Source organism: Canis lupus, chromosome 30 (assembly GCF_011100685.1).
Source record: "Canis lupus familiaris isolate Mischka breed German Shepherd chromosome 30, alternate assembly UU_Cfam_GSD_1.0, whole genome shotgun sequence".
Classification (NCBI taxonomy): Eukaryota; Metazoa; Chordata; class Mammalia; order Carnivora; family Canidae; genus Canis; species Canis lupus.
The window spans coordinates 21,153,931-21,180,697 of NC_049251.1; the positions used below are offsets into that span (position 1 = coordinate 21,153,931).

Consider the following 26,767-nt stretch of genomic DNA (forward strand, 5'->3'; position numbering starts at 1 on the left):
CTGTCTCTCATGAATAAATAAATAAAATCTTAAAAAAAATAGTGGCTTGTCTGTTGTATTATAATAGTGTATATAAAAGTGGCTTATCTAATATATATTATATATACTCATATTACAAATTATGAGTCTTACTTGCTGATGTGTCAAAGAACAGGAGTACAATAACCCAAATTCCAAACATCTAAGATAATTTTTTAAACCACATAAAATCTTATTGAAATGTTTTGCTTATAAAATCATCTTAATATAAATGACTAAGCAGTTTTCAAAATGACACCACTCAATATTTCAGTTCTAAGTCCAGAAGAGTATGGAGTTCATACCACATTTTAAGTCCTATGCCTGCAAAGTAATTGTGTCATAGCTAAGACTTCTAGCTTCACGTTAAGAGATAAAATTAGTGGGGTGTGCCTTATATTATGGGATTGGTAATTAAAACTTCTGAGGTTTTCCTTTTTCATCACTAGTAATATTTTTATCAAGCACAAACTGAATCACTCTTGAAAGTTACTGTAAGGCTTTGGGATGCCTTAGAAGGTAATAGTTTTCCAAACCAGGATTATACACGTTGAGTACTTTTTCCCTAACACATTTGTGAGTGAAAATATCTCCATATAATACAGACAGACCCTGCTAAAATATGTTATGAATTAAATAATGTACATGGCTAATCTGCCTGTCTTAGCCATGTAGCAATATAACACAGCAGTTGTCACCTATTCTAAAGCCTGATCACTTGAGTCCAAATTCTGACTGCCATTTGTTAGCAGTATTACCTTGGGCTGGTAAGACTCTCTGTGCCTTTCCTCACCTGGAAAATGGGAATTATCATGGTTCCTAACTCATAGTTTCATTTATTGACTTTTCAACACACTAGATCTTACTTAAAGTAGTAAAGACATATAGCCTAGAGCATAGGTTTAGATCCAGATAGATGTGGGTTCAAATCCCACAGGTTTACTTATTGGATAGTTGTTTATTTTTTCTGAATATCTGTTTCCTTTAAAATAAGAATAGCAGCACTTATTCCAAAGTGTTGTTTTAAGGACTGGGTGGTATACCAATAAAGTCACCTGGCATAGGGAGATCACCCAATAAATGTTAATTAATTATTATTATTATATAAGTGATTTTATTACAAAATGTTCCACTACTAAATATACCTGAAACAAAGTTTAATATTCTAAAATCATATAAAATCAAACTCTTAGCTATCAATAAATAAATATGTTCTTTTATTTCTGAACACATCAGGATCAAATGTGAGATGAGCTCCTATTTGCTTACAACTAAGTTTGTGCAATAGCACTCATGTTCCTGAGTCATGTGAGGAAAAAGTCTTTAATGAAATTCCTAGTTTCTTTTCTCTAAAGAAATAAATGAATGCCCCTGGCATTACTAGTCTACAAATAGTCTTTTTGGATCTGAGTTAAACACTTATTTAACCACACCAGCATACATTTCAAAATGAAGCACGCAAGCAAAAACAACACTGAATCCTTGCTCATTGTATTTTGAAAATGTCACTATTTCCTAAAGGAAGAAATAAATCCTTCACCTTAGCCTCTATATGGTAGTACTTGTTCTCAGTATACCAAAATAATGACCTAATATTGTAAATAGATTACAAAGAAAAGGGATATGTCTACTTCAAATGGACTCACTTTCCCAGAAAATATTAAAGTAATCATACCTTTCGTGGCAAGATTTCTAGATTCCGAAATTTTAGTAAGGCTCTTATGTTTTAATTTGTTTCTCTCTTCTTCAATTTTCTTTCCTTGTTCACAAAATTTCTCATCTCTCTGAATTCTTTTTTGTTCTTCAGCTTTTCTTTGACATTCTTTCCAGGCTTCCAATTCTTTAGTTGCTTTTATTCGTTCCTTTTCTTTCATATCTTCTATTTTTTTCCTCTCTTCTTCTTCAATCTGAAAAATTACAATTATCAAAACCTTAAAATATACAAAATGCAACACTTTAAAAATAATAAATTCATTATAATTAATTAGTCTTACCTCTAAACTCTTGTCATTGTATATGAAGCAGAATAGTGAATTAAAAATTAAAATGGGAACGATAAATGATGTCATGGAATGTCATGGAATAAAGGTTTTAGTTTTTTAGTTCCAGATTTACCATTAACTATTGATAAAATTTTGAGCAATCTTCTCTAGCCTCAGTTTATCACATGTAAAATGGGGGCAGGCATTCAGTTAAATGATATCTAAGGGTTTGGTAAAAAAAAATTATTTTTCTAAAAATCAACTCACTTCTCCCAAAATTCACACACACACACACGCACACACATGCATGCATGCACGCACACACACACATTTGCCTTTCTACTTATGCCAGTCTCCCCTTGTCTTGGGACTGAAGTTGTGCCAACCTTCCCCAAAGGAATGAGGGAATAGTAAGAAAGGAAATGGGAAGGATAAACTAGGGGGTTTGTCTATGGTGGGTGGAAATGTTTGAACTTCGAATGCTGCTGCCAACTACATTTGCAGTAACAATTACTTGAAGTTTCCACAAGAAAAGCTAACTATCAGATGAATTTGAAAGCAGTACATTGTACAGGAGTGTGCTAACTTTTCTCCCTTTCACAGACTTCCTTCATATGGGCAAGGAAAGAAAATCTTGTGAAAGAGTAACTGGTTGGTGTATATAATTGATTCTATGTGTCTGATTTTCCTGTGGTAACAAAATATTCTCACCTCTATCCTCTAGAAAACAAAAATTCTCATCCCTGTCCTCTAGACAAGCAGTGGCTAATAGATATTTTCTCAATGATGGTAATGTTGTGCTATTTGATACAGAAGCCACTTGCCACACATGGCTATTAAGCACTTAAAATATGGTTGATGTGACTGAAAAACTACATTTTTATTTCATCAAGTTTCATTAATGTAAATTTAAATTAATTTACATTTAAATAGTACCTTTGGCACAGCTCTAGAATAACATGTTGGGATGAAGTTTCCTAGAGGCTGAATTATTTCAGGATACAGAATAAACATAGGTATGAAACTGCACTAAAGAAGTGTTCTTTAGTGACCTAATACCCTCCTCTGGAAGACTGTTTGTTATTTTCCTATTGGACTGTGGAACACTGGCTTTAAAATAAATTTCACATATTACTGAACAGGAGATTCCTATAGTCCCAGAATTGCATATAAGGCGTAAACGAAGCACCAAAGATAATAATTTTTACATGTTCTAAGTCCAAAGACTCGTCAGTGAGCTGCCAGTAGGTTAGGCCAGGAAGAATCTTACATGTGGCAATGAGCCAGCCTTTAAATGCCTGACAACAGGGCATGATGACCAGTCAGTGTGAGCCAGAGGCAGCCACAACCTAAAAGGAGAAGATGAAAACTTCACCCAGTTTAATGATGGGTTTGCCTTTTCTCCTGCTTCCTCTCTGCCCCAACACATGGAAGAAAGGAAAAGTGTGTGGAGTCAGAACACCCTCAATCCCTCATAACTCCTATAAGTGGAGTGAATTTTGAGAAGTTTTTAAAAATGTGTAAGACTAAGTCTTAATTACCAAAGAGGAGACTGTCCTTATAACCAAAAGGAATAGGAAAATTATGGTATTACACCAAAGGTGAGGTAATTGAGAGAACTATATATATACATACATGTATAACTTAATTTATAATAAGTTTTATAAGAAACAAAAAAAAGTCTAACTCTTCAGGAGGTAATGGGAAAGAGGAGGGATCAAAAAAGGCTTCATAGAATAGGTGAGAGACTAGAATGAAGAGAAAAACAAGAATACTACAAAATTCCTTATAATAAAAGGAAAGGGGAGACTGAATATATGAATGACAGACAAATACTAAAAATTCTTGAAGTTCTTTTATTAAAAAATATAATATGGGAAACATAGCACTTAAAGGACTGTATAGTAACAGGAAAACTCAGAAAGGTAAAAAAAAACAATCATCACACGAAGAAACTGAATTTTAAGTGCTTTGTACTATTAAAAATAAAAAGATGCCATTTAGTGTGGAGTATTAATTTAATATAGACAGCAAATGTAAATAATAGGGGGATAATGAACAGGTCCTAAACCAAATTCCTGAAGAAGGGGAAATCTATACTTAATTTGGAATGAATGTCTAGTTTATTAAGGCATTATTCTTTATAAGCCAATACATATTATGAATTACATGCAAAAATCATAAAATATTAGCAAATTGAAGTGAGGGAATTAAAATTATAATGCATCTTGATAAAATAGCACATTTCTTATTTGTGATATTAGGAAATCAAAAGAGGAAAACAATGTGATCTTAGTACATGCCAAAACAGCAGTTGATACTAGGAACAAAAGAAAAATTTTAGCTTAATAAAATGACTCCTATAATGTCATACTTCATGGTGAAGAATTAAAAATATTTCTAGCAAAGTCATTAAATCCAGTATGCCTACTGTTTTGTTACTTTCCTAGAGATCACAACCTATACAATAGAATTTTTAAAATAAATATAAAATTTTATATGTATTAAAGTTTTATGTTTTAATAGATTTTTAAAATAAATATAAAAATATAAATATAGATTAGAAGGAAATAAAATTGTCATTATTTGTAAATAACATAGTTTATTACCTAAAAGAACCAAAATAACAAACTGACAAACTATTAGAACTATTAGAAAAGTTAAGTTCAGCAAAGTAGTCATATACAAGATCAACTTATATGAACTCATAAAAACTTACCTTCCTACAAACTGGCAATAAACAATTAGAAAAATAAAATGGAAAAATAATTTCATTAGCAACTGATAACAAATTTTTAAAATGTCAAGAATAAACTTAACAAAATATGAGTAAGTCCTAGCTGTATGTTAAATAGCTTTTCTGAGGGGGCTCCTGAGTAGCTCAGTTGGTTAAGCGTCCAACTCTTGATTTCAGCTCAGGTCATGATCTCAGGGTTGTGAGATTGAGCCACATTGGGCATGGATCCTGCTTAAGATTCTCTCTCTTCCTCTCCCTCAGCCCCTACCTCCTTGCTTGCACACACACTCTCAAATAAATAAATAAATAAATAAATAAATAAATAAATAACAATGATTTTACTGAGGGGTAAGTCCAAATAAATGGAGATAAATGCCATGTTCCCCGACGGAAATCTCAATAATGTAAATATATTCATATTGTGAAAATTAACTTATAAAGTCAATGTAGATCTAATCAAAATACCAAGAGTACTTCTTAGGGAGCTTGATAGGTAAATGTGAAATTCACCTGCAAAAAAAAAAAAAAAAAAAAAAGTACAGATTTTATAGAGGCACTAAGGGGTTGGCAATTCCCATGCACAAATATCAAGTAAAAGCTGGACAAATCTATCAAAGAGAACCATTTCAGAGCACTGGAAACTAAGCAAAGACAGCCTGCAAATTGAGAAGTGTTCATTCTAGAATAAATGCTAAAGTTACAGGTAAAAACAGTAAGATGCTGTGCCCTGCCTGAGGTTGCTGCCAACCACCCACTGCCAGCTTGAATGAGACTGGCAGTTCTGCCAACATGAAACTAGCAAGAAAAACCCAACAACTTTGTTGGCAAAAAGGGTAGACTCATTTCAGGGTGGGGAGGTGAAAATCCATGGCTTTGGTGGATAAAAGTGATAGACTTGGTTGGTAATGAATAAGGAAAATTTCAAATTGGGGTCTGCAGTTGAAGTCCTGGTTAAGGTGAGTGCCTGACTAGTCAGAAAATTAACAAGAAGATCATGTAAATGAAGAAACCACAGAAAGTCTATGACAAGCTTACCATACAACTCTGGCTAAACAGAAAGCTATATACTTGTTAGGGAGACCGGAGGAAGCTTGGCATAAAGTGAAGAAGGCAGGACACCTGGCTGGCTCAGTCAGTGGAACGTGTGACTCCTGATCTCAGGGTTGTGAGTCTGAGCTCATGCTGGGTGTAAGAGATTACTTAAAAATAAAATCTTAAAAAAATAAAAATGAAGCCAAGGAAAGTCTGAAAACTGGCTCCAACTTCGAATGTATTCTAAAAGCTATCCATAAACCAATCAGCAAAGGGTGGGAGCCTCTACCACCTCTGCCCATATCATTAGTTAACAATTAAGTTATGCAGACACAGGAAAGATTCCTAAGGAAGCCAGCCTAAAAAAAAAGAATTAAAAAACTTAACAGAGACATCAGCAGCTGTGTGTCAAAGGAGACTAGACTCACTTCACAAAGTACAGGCAAGTTACTAAAAAATAAACAGCCCTCAATAAGTAAACTATAAACAAAAATAAAACAAAACCCAGAATTGCTATCATCTATTAACTAAAATGTATAGTTTTTGAAAAAGTAAATAAAACAAATGGTATAGTTTTCAACCAACAAATGTTCAGAAAGTAATTGGTAACAGAAACTTGTCAAATTGGATGAAAACAAGAAGTTCAAGAAACCCAGAGATATATACAAAGAGATAAACACAAAGAGATATACCTAGATAAAACTTAGTGAAAACTGCTAAGTTAATACAAAAGCCAAACAAAGAAGAAAATCTTGGAAGTAGCAAGAGAAAGAAGGTTCATCATATATGGGAAATGACAATCCAAACAAGCCTAATTCCAAATTAGAAACAATGGAAGACAGAAGACAGTTAAATGCCATGTTCGATATACTGATGGAAAAAATATATAAACTATGAATTCTATGTTCAGCAAAACCATTCTTCATAAATGAAGATGAAATAAACATATTCCAAGTTAAATAAATCTATTGTTAGCAAACCTGCCTTGCAAGATATACTAAAGGAAGTTCTTTAGGCTGAAAGGAAACGGGCACCAGACACTAACTTAGATCCACAAGAAGGAATGAAGAGCATGGGAAATGGTAAATGTGTCCATAAATATAAGAAACAATACAAATGGATAAACAAAATGTGGTATATAAATAGACCATTATTCAGCCTTAAAATGGAAGAGAATTCTGACACAAGCTCATGCTATTATGTAATAAACTTGAAGACATTATGCTAAATGAAATAAGCCAGTCATGAAAGAACAAATATGGTATGATTTCAGTTACATGAGGTACCTAAGGTAGTCATCATAGAAACAGAAAGTAAAGTGGGGGTCTGAGGGAAGGTGGGAATGGGGAGTTATTATTGTTTAATGGGCACAGTGTTTTACTTTTGTAACATGAACAAAGCTCTGGTAATGGATGGTGATGAAAGTAGCACAACATTAATGTATTTAAAGCCACTGAACTGAACAATTAAGGAATAAAATAATAAATTTTATGTAATGTATATTATATCACAATTTAAGAAGTTTAAAAAAACAATACAATTCAACATCCATTTATGATAAAAACTCTCAAAGTGGGTACAGAGGTGACATACCTCAGTGTAAGAAACCCCATATATGACAAGCTCCCAGCTAACATCACACTCAATGGTGAAAAGCTAAAAGCTTTTCCTCTAAGATCAGGAACAAAACAAGAATACAAACTTTCACCACTTATAATTCAATACAGTATTAGAAGTCCCTAGTCAAAGCAAGAAATATAAGACATCCAAATCAGAAAGGAAGAAGTAAAACTGTCACTATTTGCAGCAGAAATGATATTATATGTAGAAAACCCTAAAGAGGGGATCCCTGGGTGGCTCAGTGGTTTAGCGCCTGCCTTTGGCCCAGGGCATGATCCTGGAGTCCCAGGATCAAGTCCCACATCGGGCTCCCTGCATGGAGCCTGCTTCTCCCTTTTCCTGTGTCTCTGCCTCTGTGTGTGTGTATGCGCGCGCACGTGTGTGTGTGTCTGATGAATAAATAAAATCTTAAAAAAAAAAAAGAAAGAAAAGAAAACCCTAAAGATTCCACCAAAAAACTGTTAAATTCAGTAAAGTTGCAGGATATAAAATCAATGTTAAAAAAAAAATCTGCTGCATTTCTGTATACTAATAATGAGCTTTCAGAAAGAAAAAGAAAGCAATCCCATTTACAATTACATCAAAAGAATAAAATACCTAAAAATAAATTTAACCAAGGAGGTAAAAGACTTGTATGTTGAAAACCATAAGACTAAAAATAAATTTAACCAAGGAGGTAAAAGACTTGTATGTTGAGAACCATAAGACATTAATGCATTAATGAAAGAAATTAGAGAAGACACAAATAAATGGAATATTCCATGCTCACGAATTAGAAGAATATTGTTAAAGTGTCCATACCACACAAAGCAATCTACAAATTCAATGAAATCTCTGAAATTCCAAAGGCATTTTTCACAGAAATTGAAAAAAACAACAGTAAATTTGCACAGAACCATGTAAGACCCTGAATAACCAAACAATCTTGATAAAGAACAAAGCTAGAGGCATCAACCCCCCAGATTTCAAGCTATTTTACAAAGCTATAGTAACTGAAACTTAAAAGTATGGTATCAGCATAAAAACAGATAGATCAATGGCATAGAATAGAGAGCCCAGAAATAAACGGATACATATATGGCCAATTAATTTAAGACAAAGAAACCAAAATATATAATGGAGAAAGGACAATCTCTTCACAAATGATATTGGGAAGACTAGATATCTGCATGCAAAAGAATAAAATTGGACCACTATCTTACACCAAACACATAATTTAACTCAATATGGATTAAAAACTTGAATGTAGGATCTAAAATCATAAAACTCCTAGAAGAAAACATAGGCAGTAAATTTCTTGATAATTGGTCTTGATGATGTTTTTTGGATTTGACATTAAAAGCAAAGATGAGGGGATCCCTGGGTGGCGCAGCGGTTTGGCGCCTGCTTTTGGCCCAGGGCGTGATCCTGGAGACCCGGGATCAAATCCCACGTCGGGCTCCCGGTGCATGGAGCCTGCTTCTCCCTCTGCCTGTGTCTCTGCCATTCTCTCTCTCTCTCTGTGACTATCATAAATAAATAAAAATTAAAAAAAAAAAAAAAAAAAATAAAAGCAAAGATGAGAAAAGCAAAAAAATAAACAATGGGGATATCAAACTAAGAAGCTTTTATAGCAAAGGAAACCATCAACAAAATGAAAGGGTAACCTGCCGAATGAAAGAAAATATTTACAAATTAAAATATCTGATAAGGGGCTAATATCCAAAATATATAAAGAACTCATGCAACTCAACACCAAAAATACAAACTATTCAATTAAAAAATGAACAGAGAAGATCCAAATAGACATCTTACTAAAGAAGACATACAGGTGGCCAACAAGTACATGAAAAGATGCTCACATCACTAATTACCAGGGAAATGCAAATCAAAACCTCAGTGAGATATCACCTCACACCTGTTAGAATGGCTAAACCAAAAAGAAAAGAAATAACGAGTGTTGGTGAGGATACAGATCTTGTGCACCGTTGGGGGGAGTGTAAATTGGTGCAACCACTATGGAAAACCATATGGAGGTTCTTCAAAAAATAAACAGTAGAACTACCATATGATCCAGTAACTTTACTTCCAAAGAAAAGGAAAACACATATTCAAAAGATATATGCACTGCCCCAGCTTTACTGCAGCATCATTTACAGTAGCCAAGACATGGGAACAACCTAAATATTTACCAAAGGATGAACAGATAAAGAAAATTCGGAATATAAACACAATAGGATATTGTTTAGCCACAAAAAAAAGAATGAAATCCTGTCATTTACAACAACATGGATGGATTTTGAGGGCATTATGCTAAGTGAAGCAAAACAGAGAAAGACAAATATCCGATCTCATTTATATATCGAATCTAAAACAAAAAAGTCGGGGGTCCCTGGGTGGCGCAGCGGTTTGGAGCCTGCCTTTGGCCCAGGGCGCCATCCTGGAGACCTGGGATCGAATCCCATGTTGGGCTCCTGGTGCATGGAGCCTGCTTCTCCTCTGCCTGTGTCTCTGCCTCTCTCTCTCTCTCTCTCTCTCTCTCTGTGTGACCATCATAAATAAATAAAAAAATTTTTAAAAAATAAAACAAAAAAATCCTAAGCTCTTAGATACCATGAACAAACTGCTGGTTGCCAGGGATGGAATGCTGGGTTGGGTGAAATGAGTAAAAGGGGCTAAAAGATATACATTTCCAGTTATAAAACAAACAAATCATGAGGGAGGAAAAGAGGACTGCTGATAGTATATTACATTGTTTAGTCAAGAAAAGAAAAGACAATACAGACTTTTTTGCCTTTACTCCTCTTTATTTCTTTAAAAACCTGTGATTTTTTAAAAAGTGCTAATTTTCAAAGTAAAATTATAACAGGTGTTGTTGAGTTATAACAAATATATATACATGAATGGCAAAGCAGCCCAAAGATAATAGTGATAATAGTGTTGTATTACAGCAAAGTTGCTATGTCTTATTGGAATTGAGTCAGTGTTTACCTGAAGTAGATTATTATAACTTAAAGATACATCTAGCAACCATTTAAGTATTATAGCAACCTGAATATATATATTATAAAGGGGCTCTAGTTTCAGCTTTGACATGCAAAAAGCTTAGACGTTGTCACTCCAATCTTTGCAACAACAAAAAAAGACAAACTGAAAACTAGAGTTCTTGGACTCATCAGAGAAGAAAGTTGCAGGGCAAACAGCTACCTTGAAATCTGGAGAGAAAGATGTATCCCAAAAGACAAGGATCTGCTTGCCTGTAGCAAAAGTAACTAGAGCTATAAACTAGTAGGAACACTTAAATGGTAATTTTGACAAAATACTGGAGCCTAAGGGTGGACTAGTAGGAGAAGGATAAACTCTTTGAGGCCCCAGTCTTAAGGAGTGCCCCCATATTTTTGTGGGCTTCACCTCCAGAAACCTCATTAGGCTACAATGGTGAAGCTCTGGATAGGATAACTTTGAGTCTCTGGCAAAGGGAGGGGAAGAATAATCATTGTGATTTACAGAAATATCCAGAGCATTCTCCTTAAAGACCTACTATCCAGAAAAAAAGGACCCCACCAGAGCAGAAGTCCCTTATCCCTGCTGGGGGAAAAGAATCTCTCCCACTCCAGTCTTCTCCAGACTTCCTGTCCCCCACCTAAGGAAAGAAGAAAATAGTTAATAGTCAGGGATTCAAGAAAATAAACCTTGGCACTACAGCCAAGGAAGGGAATAGGAGACAGTGCGGAAAAGCTGCCTCACCAGGGGAAGACTTGTAAAGATCACAGCCCCAAGTTATAGGCCCCCCAAAAAAGTGATATTGAATTGAAAGATTATGGACGCTTCCCCTCCCTTGTAATGTACTACCACACCGAAAGTGTTCTAGGATAATGAGAGTATATTATATAAGAGAATCTTACAATAAAGACTCCCTCAGAGGAGGAACAGTTGAAGAAGCCAAGAGTCAAAGGAGGAGTTTAAAAAAAAAAAAAAAAAAGGCACTAGAGACCTTTAAAGCCTCTCATATCTACAGCCACAGCTAACATTAAACATAGCAGCCACATTAAAATAAATCTATACCCCAACAACCTAATAACCTCAGTTTCTACCACCTAATACATATCTAGCTTTCAACAAAAAAATTTCAAGACATGTCAAGAGGCAAGAAAAACACAACATAGAAAGACAATAATCAACAGAACCAGATTCAAGATATAACACAGAATGATCAGACATGAAATTTAAAATAACTGTTTAATATGTTAAGAATTCTAATGGAAAAAATAGACAATGTGCAAAAATGCCCGACTCCAGGCTTGAGCCCATGACTGAGAGATCACGACCTGAGCCAAAATGAAGAGTTGGATGCTTAACCAACTGAGGCACCCAGGTGGCCCAGGTAAGAATACCATAAAGTATTATCATACACATGTAGCTGTATATACTTCTAACAATGAATTCCCTTAAGAAAGAAAATTAAAATACTAATTCAGTCTGAAGTTTAATAAATAAGGTTTTTAAATTTTTCTTGGAAGTTGTAAACTTCTGAAATTATGTAGTTGTTTGTGTTCTATGGAAATGAGAATCTGATGTTTAAGAATGATATAAGCATCTGTTACAGCCAAAGCTAAAATGTAACAAAATTGATTTTTATTTTAATTCTCTTCCCACTGTGAACTAAATCATGGTCCCCAAATCTACATGTTGAAGTCCTGTCAGATGTGACAATATTTGGAGATAAGGCCTAAGGTTAAATGAGACCATAAGGGTGGGGTCCTAATACAACAGCATTAGTGTCCTTATAAGAAATAGACACCAGAGCTCTCTCTCTCTCTCTCCACTTTGTAAGAATGCAGTGTGTAGGCAGTCATTTGTAAGTCAGAAAAAGAGTCCTCATGAGAAAGTGAATTGGCCCACACCTAGATCTTGGCCTTCCCAGCCTCCAGAACTGAGGAAATAAATTTCTGTCACTTAAGCCACTCACTCTGTCATTTTTTGTTATGATAGCCTGAGCCAACTAAGACACTTCTCTTTTCCCTTTGGCAGATTTTCAAAATAGGTGAAAGGGGCCCAAAGAAAACAGTAAGAGCTATAAGGAGAGCCAATGGCTAATTAATTCACAAACCAAAAATAAAACTCATGAATTACTGAGAGGAATTTGTTCAGCTTTCCAACAAATCTGGACATAGGTTATTCTCTCTTTATTTATTTTATTTTTTATTATTTATTCATGAGAGAGACAGAGAGAGAGACACAGACCCAGGCAAAGGGAGAAGCAGACTCCATGCAGGGAGCCTGACATGGGACTCGATCCCGGGTTTCCAGGATCACACCCTGGGCTGAAGGTGGTGCTAAAGCGCTGAGCCACCCGGGCTGCCCAGTTATTGTCCTTTTAAATTTACTTCATTAAATTGACATCTGAACTTACTATAAAAGCCTAAGAATTTGTAAGTAACTTGGAAACTACACATGTACACAAGGATAAAAGCAAACTCTCATTACGCTAGTTGGTTCTCTCTCTCCTTCAATGGAAGTTATTATGTGGTAGAAAAATCTGTTTTTACACTATATAATTTCACAACCCTGTCATGATCGTTTGGTACCTTTTAAAGATTCAGTTTCAGCTTACTGATGGAGAAATTTTCCTTAAGCCAGTACCCAAGTTTACTATACACAGAGACAGTACTGATGTATTTAATGTTATGTATTTTACAAAGTTCCCCTTTGACTAGCCTTCATATTCAAGGAACAAAGGTGCCTCACTGGCTCAGTCAGTAGAGCACAGGACTCATGATTTCCAGGTTGTGAGTCTGAGCTCCATGCTGGGTATGGAGATTACTTAAGAATAAATACTTTAGGGCAGCCCCGGTGGCTCAGCGGTTTAGTGCCGCCTTCAGCCCAGGGTATGATCCTGGAGACCCCGGATTGAGTCCCATGTCAGGCTCCCTGCATGGAGCCTGCTTCTTTGTGTCTCTGCCTCTCTCTCTCTCTGTGTGTGTGTCTCTCATGAATAAATAAATAAAATCTTTAAAAAAAAAAAAAGAATAAATACTTTAAAAAAATTCAAGAAATGAAACAATGACAGAATTGAGGGAGAAGGAAAACTGCTTCTCAAACCAGGTTTGGACTACTGAAAATGAGTTAATATATTTTTGTATCCTGCCCTTTATCTCATCCTTGGTTCTCAGTAATAATTTTATTTGTCTCTGATGATTGACTTTTGCAATTTCCTTTTTAGAGATGCCTAACTGCATTCTGCTACTTCCATCTCAACCGATTTTGCTGTTGAGAAGACAGGAACCATTCAACAACTTCAGTTCTTTCAATTTTTCTCTAAATAAAAGTATTTCTTCTTCTACACACTGTTCTTTTGAAAGCCAACAAATACCCTAATGGGTAAAATTAATTAATTAATTAATTAATTTTAACCATGCCTCTGGAAAAGATGAAAAAGCTTGAAGTAAAAGTAGACATATGTAGGATTGCTAAAAGTCTACTTCTATACAAATGCTGTGAACCTGGAATATACTTAGACAAAAAGGAAATAGGTCAGCATAATTGACAAAATGCATATATAAGAAAGGCAGTTTTAGAGAATACTGCCTTTTCTAATGTTACCACATTAATGAGTAAAGTTAATATCTCACATGCTTAGAAATTTGTTAGATTTACACATAAAATTAGTACATTCCTATTAGAGCAAAAAGAAATTAAATGTAGGAAAAATGGGGCACCTGGGTGGCACAGTCAATGAAGCATCTGACTCTTGGTTTCAGCTTAGGTTTTAATCTCAGAGATAATAATGAAGGTAACAGGTGGGTTTCAAAGATACATTTCAAATTAAAATAGCATTGAGGAGCAAATCAAAGCCACAATGAAATGACATCTCACACCTACTAAGATGGCTACTATCCAAAACAGATTATATGTTAGACCAAAAAGTATTTAAAATGTTAAGACTATTCATCATCTCAAGCATCTTTTCTGACCACAATGCCATAAAAGTAGAAATCAGCAATGAGGAAAATGAAAATTCACAAATATATGGAGATTAAACAACATTCTCCTGAACAACAAATGGGTCAGAGAAGAAAATAAAAGGGAAATCAAAACGTATATTGAAACAAATGAAAATGAAAACACAAAATACCAAAACTTATGTGATGAAGGAAAAACAATTTATAAAAGGGAACTTTATACTGATAAACCTCTACCTTAAGAAAAAAAAAAAAGGATCTCAAATAAATAACCTAACTTTATATGTTAAGGAACTAGAAAAAGTGGATTAAACCCAAAATTAGAAGAAGGAAAAAAATAATAAAAATCAAAGCTGAAATAAGTGAAGTAGGACAAGAATGACAACAGAAAAGATCAGTGAAACTAAGAGCTGCTTCTTTGAAAAGATAAATAAAATTGACAACTCTTAAGCTAGACTAAGGAAAGAGGAGACTCAAAAAGCAAAATCAGAAATAAAAGAGGAGACATCACAACTGATAACAGAGAAATACTAAGGATCAGAAGAAACCACCAAGAATATGATATAACAAATTAGAAAACCCAAAAGAAATGGATAAATTTGTAGAAATGTACAACCTACAAAAACTGAATGATGAAGAGAAAATTTAAACAGACCAATTATAAGTAGAGACTGAATCAGTCGTAAAAAACCTCCCAACAAAGAGAAGTCCAGAATGAGATGGCTTCACTGGTAAATTCCACCAAATATTTAAGAAAGAACTAATACATATCATTTTTTAAAAATCTTCCAACACTAAAGAGTGGGGAACACTCCCAGATTCATTTTATGAGGCCAGCACTACCTTGGTGCCAAAGTCAAATAAGGACACTACAAGAAAAAAATACAGTAGGCCAATATCCCTGATGAATATACATGTAAAAATTCTCAACAAAATATTTGCAAATTGTCAACAGTACATTGATTCAAAGGATTGGGGATCCCTGGGTGGCGCAGCGGTTTGGCGCCTGCCTTTGGCCCAGGGCACAATCCTGGAGACCCGGGATCAAATCCCACGTCGGGCTCCCGGTGCATGGAGCCTGCTTCTCCCTCTGCCTATGTCTCTGCCTCTCTCTCTCTCTCTCTCTCTCTGTGTGACTATCATAAATAAATAAAAATTAAAAAAAAAAAAAGAAAGGATTATACACCATGATCAAATGCGATTCATCCCCTGGATGTAGGCTGGTTCGAATATATGCAAATCAATCAATGTCATATACCAATCTAAAAAAATGAAGAGTTAAAATCATATGATCACTTCAATCAATATAGTAAAAGCACTTAACAAAATTCAACATCCTTCCATGATAAAAAAAAGACTCTCAACAAATTAGGTCTATATGGAACATATCTCAACATAATAATGGCCATATATGATAAACCCATAGCTAACATCATAATCAATGGTGAGAAGCTAAAAGCTTTTCTTCTATGATCAGGAACAAGACAAGAATACGCTCTCTCACCATCTCCACTCAACACAGTACTAAAGTCTAAGCTAGAACAATTCAGCATGAGAAGGAAATAAAAGTCATGCAGATTGAAAAGGAAGACATAAAAGCATCTGTGTTCGCAAGTGACATACATAGAAAACTCTAAAGACTCAAAAGGAAAAAAAAAAATCCTGTTAGGACTAATAAACAAATCCAGGGATCCCTGGGTGGCGCAGCGGTTTGGCGCCTGCCTTTGGCCCAGGGCACGATCCTGGAGACCCGGGATCGAATCCCACATTGGGCTCCCAGTGCATGGAGCCTGCTTCTCCCTCTGCCTGTGTCTCTGCCTCTCTCTCTCTCTCTCTCTGTGACTATCATAAATAAATAAAAATTAAAAAAAAAACAAAACAAAAAAAACAAATCCAGTAAAGTTTCAGGACACAAAATCAATATAAAAAAATCAGTTGCATTTCTACTAGTTTCTAATAATAACAAATATCTAATTCTGATAGTTTTTAATAACAAACTGTCAGAAAGAAAAATTAAGAAGAAAATCTGATTTACAATAGCATCAAAAAATAAAATACTTAGGAACAAATTTAACCAAAGAAATGAATGACCTGTACTCTAAAAACTATAAAACATTGCTGAAAGAAACTGAAGAAGACACAAATAAATGTAAAAATATTCCATGTTGATGGATTGGAAGAAGTAATATTGTTAAAATGTCCATACTACCCAAAGTGATCTACAGAGTCAATGCAACCCCTATCAAAATTCCAATGTCATTTTTCACAGAAATAGAAAAAAACAATCCTAAAATTTGTATGGAACCAAAAACAGATTGTAACTAGTTAAAGGAATCTTGAGCAAGAAGAACAAAGCTGGAGGTATCATATTTTCTGATTTCATACTGTATTACAAAGCTATAGTAATTAAAACAGTATGGTATTGCCATGAAAACAGAGACACAGATCAATGAAACATACTAGAGAGCCCAGAAATAAACGTGTGCATGTGAGCCCAGAAATAAACCTGTGCAGTGAGCCCAGAAATAAACCTGTGCATGTATGATCAATTAATTTTTGACAAAAGCACCAAAAATGTACAATGATGAAAGGATAGTCTGTCTAATAAATGGTGCTAGAAAAAAATGGATATTCACATACAGAAGAATGAAACTGGATCCCTGCCTTACACTATGTACAAAAACTCAAAATGGATTAAAGACTTGAATGTAAGATCTGAAACCTAAAACTTCTATAAGAAAACATAGATGGTAAGTTCCTTGATATTCGTTTGGCAATGATTTTTTAGTCTTGACACTAAAGGAAAGGCAACAAAAGAAAAAAGGTGAAACAACATCTTAAGAGCTTCTGCACAGCAAAGAAAACATCAACAAATGAAAAGATAATGTACGGAATGGGAAAAATATCTGCAAGCCACTAGCCAGTAAGGGGTTGATATGCAAAATATAGAAAAATTCATATAATTCAGTAGCAAGAAAATAAATATAAACATTTAAATGGATCAAGGATCTGTCTAGTCATATTCCAAAGAAGATATATAAATGACAAGTGTATATTTTCGAAAAAAAAAACCCACTATCTCCAAGAAATGTCTATACTATCATACCATGTTCACTGTAGTATTATTCATGACAGCAAGATAGAGAAGCAAACTTTTTAAAAAAGATTTTATTTATTTATTTGAGAGAGGAGAGGGGCAGAGGAAGAGGGAGGGTATTACGCTGAGTGAAATATAAGTCAGTCAGAGAAAGACAGTTATCATATGGTTTCACTCATATGTGAGATATAAGAAACAGCATAGAGGATCATAGGGTAAGGGAAGGAAAACTGAATGTCATCAGAGAGGGAGAAAAACCATGAAAGACTCTTAACTATAGGAAACAAACTGAGGGTTGATGGAGGGGAGGTGGATTGGGGGATAGGGTAATTGGGTGATGGGCATTAAGGAGGGCACATGATGAGATGAGCACTGGGTGTTAGACAAAACTGATGAATTATTGAACATTACATTGGAAACTACTATATGTAGGCTAATTGAATTTAAATAAAAAATTTTAAAAAAATATATTTTTAGAAGATTTTATTTATTTGAGGGGGGAGGGACAGAGGGAGAGGGAGCCCAATTCAAGGCTCAATCCCAGGACCCCAAGATCACGGCCTGAGCAGAAGTCAGATGCTTAACTGACTGAGCCACCCAGGCATCTCTACAGAAACAATTTTAAGTGTTCATTGATGGGTGAATGGTTAAAGAAAGTGTGATAAATATGTATACACACACACATACAGTCATTATGTTCATTATGTATACATACACCTATATATACTATGTATATACTTTATATAATATATGCATGGTTTATATGAAATACTACATGGTATCACATGTAGAATTTTTTTTTTTAAAAAAGATTTTATTCATTTATTCATGAGAGACACAGAGAGGGACTGAGAGAGGCAGAGACACAGGCAGAGGGAGAAGCAGGCTCCATGCAGGGAGCCCGACATGGATCATGCCCTGGGCTGAAAGCGGCGCCAAACCACTGAGCAACCCAGCTCCCCTAGAATTTCTTTTTTAAGTTGAACTCATAGAAACAAAGAACAGAATGGTGGTAGCCAGGGGCTAGGAGGCGGGGTAAAGGGGAAGAAGTTATAACAGGATACAAATTTTTAGCTAAAAGTGGTGAGATCTAATGTAAGGGTAATTATATGAAGTGACATATGTATTAATTAACTTAACTATGGGATTCCTTTAACAAAATATATGTATATCAAATGTTCACATTATACACTTTAAATATATTACAATTTATGCCAATTACACCTCAATATAACTAAAAAACAAAATACTTAAAATAAAAGCCACCATGGCAGCACTTTGAAGGAATAACAAACAACAAAGTGTATTTGGTCTGTAAAACTTCTCAATAAGAAATATCAAAGCTAATAAAGAAGAAAAGTAAAATTCAAAAGGAACAGTGATACAAAGACTGGGTATACTAACAGCATAATTAAGTGTCTTATGATGCTAATAACTGTTAATAACAAACAAGGTAAGAGAATGAAGATTTCACATATAAAGAGTAGATCAAAAAAATTAGAACAGGAGATGCCGGGGATCCCGGGGTGGCTCAGCGGTTCAGCATCTGCCTTCAGCCCAGGGCGTGATCCTGGAGACCTGGGATAGAGTCCGATGTCAGGCTCTCTGCATGGAGCCTGTTTCTCCCTCTCCCTGTGTCTCTGCCTCTCTCTGTGTATCTCATGAATAAATAACTAAAATATTTTTTTAAAAAAAGAACAGGAGATACCAAAAGCACAGAGTCCTAAGAATGGTTTATAGGGAAAATGCTAAATGTGTAAAACCAAGAATCAGGATTGTGAGAGAATCAATAGGGTCAACAAGGTGCTGAGGTACACTGAAAGGGAAGAAGACACAGAAAAAAAAAGGGGGCCTGGGAGACACAAAAAATGCTAGCAATATGACCGTTACTATTAAAAAATAGAATAAAAAAGAGCCAAGCAGTTCCTTGTGGTGTTTTTGTACATTGTACACATTTCCAATAAACAGGGCATCTGGGTCACTGATAACATTTTAAGGCCCTATAGTAAAACCCAGACAATTACAGAAAGCAATTCATACCTCATCTGCATGAGTAGGCAAAGTTGTTTCATACTTTGAGATTTCTGATTTCAACTTCAGGAAAATGACAGTAGAAGAAAGCACTTCAAATTCAATTTACCTAGATTAAAAGCTTAGAGGGCAAAAGTGAAGTAGTACTTCCCCTGAAGAAGAAAACAAAAAGAAAACTCAGAAGAGGGCAATCTCTAAAACAGGAAAGAAGAGAAAAAGCAGGCCATAGCAGTCAAAATTGTCAGACAAGAGAGCCTGCTTCAGATGATTAGCCTGGCATCAGTATTTCAAACTTTCATTAATCACTTCAAAACCCATACCTTCATCTCAATCTTTCCCTCTTGCTTCCTTCATCCTGAAAACAAAGGCTTCTTTTAACTATGTGTCCTTAAGAATTTTCCAAATCCTGTTATTCATTATTCCTGCCCTCTAGTGTCCAAAGATAAAATATCCCACTCTTAGCTAAGACTAATTTTTTTCAGCTGTTCCAACCTTCATCCCACCCTGTTCCATCACCATCAATCCCCTCCCTTGGTTGTACTATCAACTTCTCCCTCTTTACTAGCTTCCTTCAATATATAAATACACTCAGGTTCTTTCCATCTTACAATACAAAAGCTCTGCCTCCACCCTGGCAACCACTTCATGCTCATTAGCCAGAATGAGCTTTTGCAACATACAAACCCAATTAATTTGATAGTCTTGCTGAAAAATCCCTAGGGAGTTCCTATTACCTTCAGAAAAATTTTCAAAATATTAAGATTTTATTCTGACCAACAAATCTTGCCTCATTGGGCCATGTTCTGTCATGGATTTATCCAAGCTGTCTGTAATTTTTCCATTTATTCCTCAGATACCTGTGACTCATTCTCCAATACTCAGCATAAACAACACTGCCTCGTATTTCCTGCCTATACTCTCAGACTGAGATACCAGTCTTTTGTCAGTGTTCTCTTTTTATCCTCCCATGACTTCTCATGCATCCTATGATGTAATCTCTTTTTTCTTGTCCGTCATCTTCTGTATATCACGAGTAAACTGAAAGTGAAGACTTGTTCAACTCACAGCAACACCTTTCACAGTATTCAATAAATGACTCTAAAATGAACGAATGATAGATCAGCACAAAGATACCAAAAAGCTGATGCTATAAACCAAGTGGTAAGCAACAAAGACTTCAAGATTCACTTGAATATGTGTTGCAATGTGTCCAAATTTTAGTATCATTTTACAACATCTAAAGCAATTGTTTTGTGGGGCTTACAAGGGAGCCTGTCTTCCACTGGGCCTTGTTATATGCAGACGTGGATCATCTCACTATCAACCTAAGGATGAGCAGACACAAAGAAAAGGCAGTGCTAAAGGATGATGTAGAGACATGGAATCAGAGCCTTGTTTTAACTATATCTGATCACTGCTTTATCTCTGAACTTTTCCCGCTGGATGAGTCAAGTCCTCTTTATTACTTAAACCCTAATCTTTTAAATTCAAATTAATCGAATAAAGTTAATTGCAAAATGAACACTGAGCTCTTGAGGAAATGTCAGTTATAGATTCTTTAATCATTTCAATATGTCAAAATGAGAATATGAGATAAGAAATTACTTGTAAAAATTAATCAGAATAGGTAAATCTATAAAGAAAAAAAGTGGGATTAATGGTTGCCTGGGGCTGGAGTGAATGGGAGAAATGGAGTGACTCTTAAATGGCACATGGTTTCTTTTGGGCGTGATGAAAATATCCCCCAATGTTGTAATGGACGCACATCTCTAAATACTATAAACTAATGAATTGTAAACTTTACATAAGGTGAATTTCTTGGTAAGTGAATTATCCTCAAAAAATATATTGCTGATTAAAGCTTTAACTTGAGGTGGCTCAGCTGGTTAAGTGGCCAACTCCTGATTCTGGCTCAAGGTGTGAGATCAAGCCCCACATTAGGCTCCAAGCTCAGCGGGGAGTAAGAGTCTGCTTGTGATTCTCTCCTGCTTCTGCCCCTCCCCTTGCTTGTCTGCTCTCTCTCTCTCTAAAATAAATAAATAAATCTTTCTTTTAAAAAGCTTTAACTTGGAAGCCTCAACAATTAGAAAGACATTAATATCAATATTTAGTGTTTAGCTAGGATCTTGTTTTAAATAATGTCTATTATTACAAAATTTAAAAAGAAGTAAAACACTTTTATCATAGAAAATTATAATATTTTTACTCCCTTGGAAACAGAACATTCTCCCTAAAACAATCTATTGTTCAACCTTTATACTCTTCATTTTCATCAGATTTTCACACATGTAAGTAGTAGATAGCCTCTCTAACACAGTAAGTCCTATAACCAAAGTCTGAATGAAGAGGTGAAGAAGTACAGTGGTTGGAATAAATTATCCTTACACAGTTTACTATTATCTCTTTAATTAGAGAACTTTCCTATCAATCTGCTATTTACCTTCATCATAACATTTAGTGCATATTTTTGATCTTCTCGTCTTGCTGTAGCTTTTGCTTCTGTAGCTTCTTTTGCTCTTTTTTGTGCTTGTAAAATAGATTTCTCCCTTATTCTTTGCATCATCTCTTTGTCAACTAAAATAAGAAATATCACTAAGTTAGGATTTTGATGAATGTTTGACTTACAAGAAGACTGCTTAACATACTGATGCAGGATGAGACTGCGTGTGTGTGGGGGGGGTACCCAACTTCACATGGAGAAATGAAAACCTTTCTCAATATTAAACTGGCCAAGAAGCTAACATTAAAAAGTAAGCAAGCAATTATAACAGCAATTAATTACTACAGAGGGAGAGAATGAGAGAGAAAGAGAGAAAACATAAATGAGAAAAAGTGGGAACAAGAGAGAGGATGAATAAGGGATGATTAGGACAGGGTGAGGGCCATAGAAGGGAGAGAGCAAGTAGTGAAATGAGAGGGGGAAGCAGTAAAGAGAGGGAGAGGGGACAGTATGGAGGGAAAGAGTCTATATTTATCCTTCTCCTTCTCTGTCAAGCAACCAGAGCTATTTGCTTATAAACTGAATCATAATAAGTCATCACTATGAAGTCTCCTAGAAGAGATGAGGTTTTTTTTGTGATCTACAATATCACATAAATATATATACTTCTTCATTAATGCATTAAATAATATATAGCAACAAGTGTAATAAATACTATAATATCAAAGTAGTAAGTACAAAAGATAAATGTACTTGTGATATAAATGTACTTGTGATATTTGTTGGTAACTGTTGTTGAGAATGCTAAATTTCAGTTAGCAGTTAAAAAGTATGGATTTTTAATTTTCAAAGAAATTGTCTTAAAAAGAAAAAAAAGCATGGAATTTTTACTCATTCAAAAATCTTGGCTAGGACTTAAGACTGGAATTAAGTCTGAAGCCTTTCCCAGCCCTCATCCTGTTTAATAATAAACTAGCAGACAATTGGACCAGCTTCAGGGGCAAAGATAACTAAAAGAACCTACTTTCACATCTAAAAGAAATGAAAAGTATATCAAGAAAAATTTTCAGGAAAAAAAATAAGCAAATATGTTTTGAAAAATGAGGACGGGGATCCCTGGGTGGCGCAGCGGTTTAGCGCCTGCCTTTGGCCCAGGGCGCAATTCTGGAGACCCAGGATCGAATCCCACGTCGGGCTCCCGGTGCATGGAGCCTGCTTCTCTCTCTGCCTGTGTCTCTGCCTCTCTCTCTCACTGTGTGCCTATCATAAATAAATAATAAAAAAAAAAAAATGAGGACGGCTAGGTATATAGACTAGAGTTCCACATACTGTACATGAAAAATAATATTGTTAAATAATTTCACTGAATTGCATGTGTAACTGAGTTTGATTTCTAAAGGAATCTCAAGCCTGGTTTTTGAAGTAAAATCAATGTTCAATACTTATTACATAAGCTGGTTTTAAGGCTGTTTTAGTCTAAATCAGAGGTTGGCAAACTACAGCCAAATATAACCTGCTGCCTGTTTTCCTCAAGCACACAAGCTAAGAATAATTTTTACATTTTTAAATAGTTGAAAAATCAAAATAATATCTTGTGACATATAAAAATTAGATAAAATTCAAATTTTGGTATCAATAAATATGTATTGTTTATTGGCTACTTTTGTGCTACCATAGCAGAACTAAGTAATTATGACCATGTGCCTCATAATATTCAAAATACTATCTGGTACAGAAAAAAATTGTTAAACCTTGGTTTAAGTGGTCAAAATTTGGAATGGATGATCATATTACCATGAGAGAAGAATCAAGCAGGTATGCATCGAAAGCAGATGTATAAACCAGAGAGGGAGATCATGATTAAGAACAAAAATACCATTCCCACTCCTGGAAAAGATGGCCAAAGAGGTTAAGAAGGAAATTTGACATAGAAGAAACTGTCATGTAAGGAAAAGTAACAGGTTCTCTGATATGATTTTTTTTTTTTTATATCCTAAAATGTTGGCAGACTAAATGTTTCCTGGAGACAGATACGCACATAGATACACACACACACACACACACACACACACACACATTTAAGTCAGTGGTTCTCAAGCCTGGTCAGTCATCAGAATCACCTGGGGTCCCACCACTCCCAATCTGTTTATCTTAAAATAAGCCATTATAGTAGATGATGGTTCTGGACCCGTCTTACTTTAAAATTTAAGTTTATCAATAAGAGTTGAAATAAATTAAAGTGTTTACATTTAAATCTTAGGTAAAAAGTCAGAACACCCTGGGTAAGTTTCATGACATAGTCCTAGTCCCCATTTCAGACTTACTGAATCACAAAGGAAGGAGTGAGTAGGACAGCAAGAATTTGGTTTTGAAAAACTCTTAAGTTTGTCTGGAACTGATTAAAGAGCTAAAGTAGTCTGGCTATGGTAATCTACCTTAACCAGTACTTCCTGAGCTGAATACTAGACTTGAAATATTTAATTTATTTATTCATGAGAACAGAGAGATAGAGAGAGATAGAGAGAGGCAGAGACACAGACTGAGGGAGAAGCAGGCTCCATGCCTGATGTGGGACTCCATCCTAAGTCTCCAGGATCAGGTCCTGGGCTGAAAATGGCGCTAAATCACTTTTTCACTTTAGAGAAAAATTCTACCTGGTCTTGGGGATTCCAAAATTAAATTCCACTGCAAGATATCAAGAAATAATTAATATAAAGAATGACTGACTGCAGGGTGCCTAGCTAGCTCAATCAGAAGAGTATGTGACTCTTGATCTCGGTGTCATGAGTTCAAGACCCATGTTGGGTGTAGAGATTACTTAAAAACAAAAAGAATGACTGCAATCTTCCCATTCTCAGTAGTTCCTACTCAAGACTCAATGCCAGAGGCCTAAGAGAAATTTTAGGCCATAGGTATAAATCCCTAGAATATATGACAACTAGAACAGGGAGAAGAAAATAGAGGTAAAGCAATAGAGGGCAATTACTGACCCACAGAGCCAATAGAGTACTTATTAAGAGTACAGAGTACAGGGATCTCAGCTTTGCACATCCCTGGAAAGCTTTGCCCACTCACAGAAACTGACTCGATTGGTCTAGGGTAAGTTTCAGACCTGTCTTATTTAAAAGTTATGGGGATCCCTGGGTGGCTCAGCGGTTTGGCGCCTGCCTTCAGGCCCAGGGCATGATCCTGGGGTCCCGGTATCAAGTCCTGCATCAGGTTCCCTGCATGGAGCCTGCTTCTCCCTCTGCCTGTATCTCTCTCTATCTCTCATGAATAAATAAATAAAATTTTAAAATAAAATAAAATAAAAATAAAAGTTATGTAGGTGATTCATATATGTAGCCAGGTTTAAGAACCACTGCTCTAGAGTCAAACCGCTAAAGCTCCGGTTCCAGTCTGCCCCTTAGTAGTTGTGTGACCTGTGCCAATTATTCAACCCTTCTGTGCCTCAGTAGCCTTGCCTTAAAAAAAAAAAAAAAACAATGGGGTAGTGGGGGGTAATCCAAGTAATAGGTTGTTCTGAGGATTACCTAATACAAAATAAGTGCTCAATAAAGACCATACCTAGAGGCTTTATCCTCTGAAGATACAAGGCCACATGTTTGAGAAGTATTATAAATGTGCTCTAACTTTTGAATTATTCAATCTTTAAGTTATTTAAGTGGTAGCTGAAGCACTATGTCATTTAAATCATGCTCACATTCCTATTTTTTCTTCTAGAAGAGAAACAATTGTTTTGGAAAAAAATTTTAAGGTATAAAATATAAAAAGCACAACCAGATGAACATCTTTTAATAAAAAAAAAAAAAAAAAAACTTACCACCTGACACAGAAAGGGTCTCCCACATGGCCGCTTCTTTTTTATATAAGGTGAATACAATAGTGTCATTCCCAATCTTGGCTTTGCTGTTTTCATCGTCTATGGGCGCGTAGAGAAACACTTCAAATAAAAATGGAGAAAAGTTGACCTATTCAGAAAAGGGTAAACAGAGGTTAATTTAGTCACACAAAATAGAGACACGGGCTTAAAAAAAAAAAAATGATAGAGGCCAAAATCATTTTTTTTTAATGCCTGTTATAAATTTACTCGAGGTCGCGAAAGATACAAGGCATATGAGGAAATTGTGGATAAAATAATCTCTGGTCTGATGATATCTGTCTATGGATGAGGTATCACCTTATGGGATTCAGTTAAAAAAAAAAAAAAAAAAAAGAACTAAATTTTAGGACGCTTATCTATCTGCAAGGCCGCGCCTGTGCCGAGGCAAGCACACAGCAGCGCTCAGAGGCTGCGGACCACGAGCCCGGGACGCGGCGGGCCAACTGCAGCTCCTACCTTCAGATAGTTTTCTGTGCAGAACACGTCCGCGTCCCTGACGCAGACGCCTCGCAGAGGCACGGAGATGAACACCGCAGTCTTCGTCTGCTGCCAGTTGTAATCGCTAACGAGCAGCGGCATCCCGGGCGGTGGCTGTCCCAGAGGATGCGGATGGGTAGGGCTGGCACCTGCTCGGTTGCCAGGGAAGCCGGGGTTACCACGCGCCAGCTCTTCCGGGTCAGGCCGCGGCGCCCGGCCTTCCCAGCGTGCCCCGGGCGCGCCCCCGCAGCCCCCTCGCGAGCTCGCCTGGTGCCGGCCCGGGCCACCTGCGCCGGCCTAGAGGACTTCTTCGGCCCTTGTCGCTTCCCCTGGCCTGAGTGAATCATCCAAGAAATAGGGCTTCGTTTTAAGAAAGGAGGCTTGCGTCTGAGAATGCGAAAAAAAAAAAGAAAAAGAAAAAGAGAGGGAAGGGAAAGGAAAGGAAGAAGGAAAAAAGAAGGAAGGAGGGAGGGAGGGAAGGAGGGAGGGAGGGAAGGAGGGTAGGAAGG

At 35.9% G+C, this 26,767-nt stretch overlaps 1 protein-coding gene across 3 annotated transcripts in view; it reads right to left on the reverse strand.

The window, feature by feature from the left end:
* DNAAF4 (dynein axonemal assembly factor 4) overlaps positions 1 to 26,437 on the reverse strand; it is a 74,557-nt gene extending 48,120 nt beyond the window's left edge. For 2 of the 3 annotated variants that reach the window (XM_038580478.1, XM_038580477.1), the window contains exons 1-4: positions 26,238 to 26,436; positions 25,722 to 25,869; positions 21,899 to 22,032; positions 1,694 to 1,925 (exon numbers count right to left, since the gene is read on the reverse strand). In XM_038580478.1, the coding sequence (XP_038436406.1) occupies positions 1,694 to 1,925; positions 21,899 to 22,032; positions 25,722 to 25,869; positions 26,238 to 26,360 (637 nt within the window). In that variant the 5' untranslated portion in view covers positions 26,361 to 26,436. Of the gene's footprint in view, positions 1 to 1,693; positions 1,926 to 21,898; positions 22,033 to 25,721; positions 25,870 to 26,237 lie in introns of all 3 variants that reach the window. The other variant, XM_038580479.1, reaches the window with a different exon arrangement.
* Between the last annotated feature and the right edge of the window lie 330 nt (positions 26,438 to 26,767).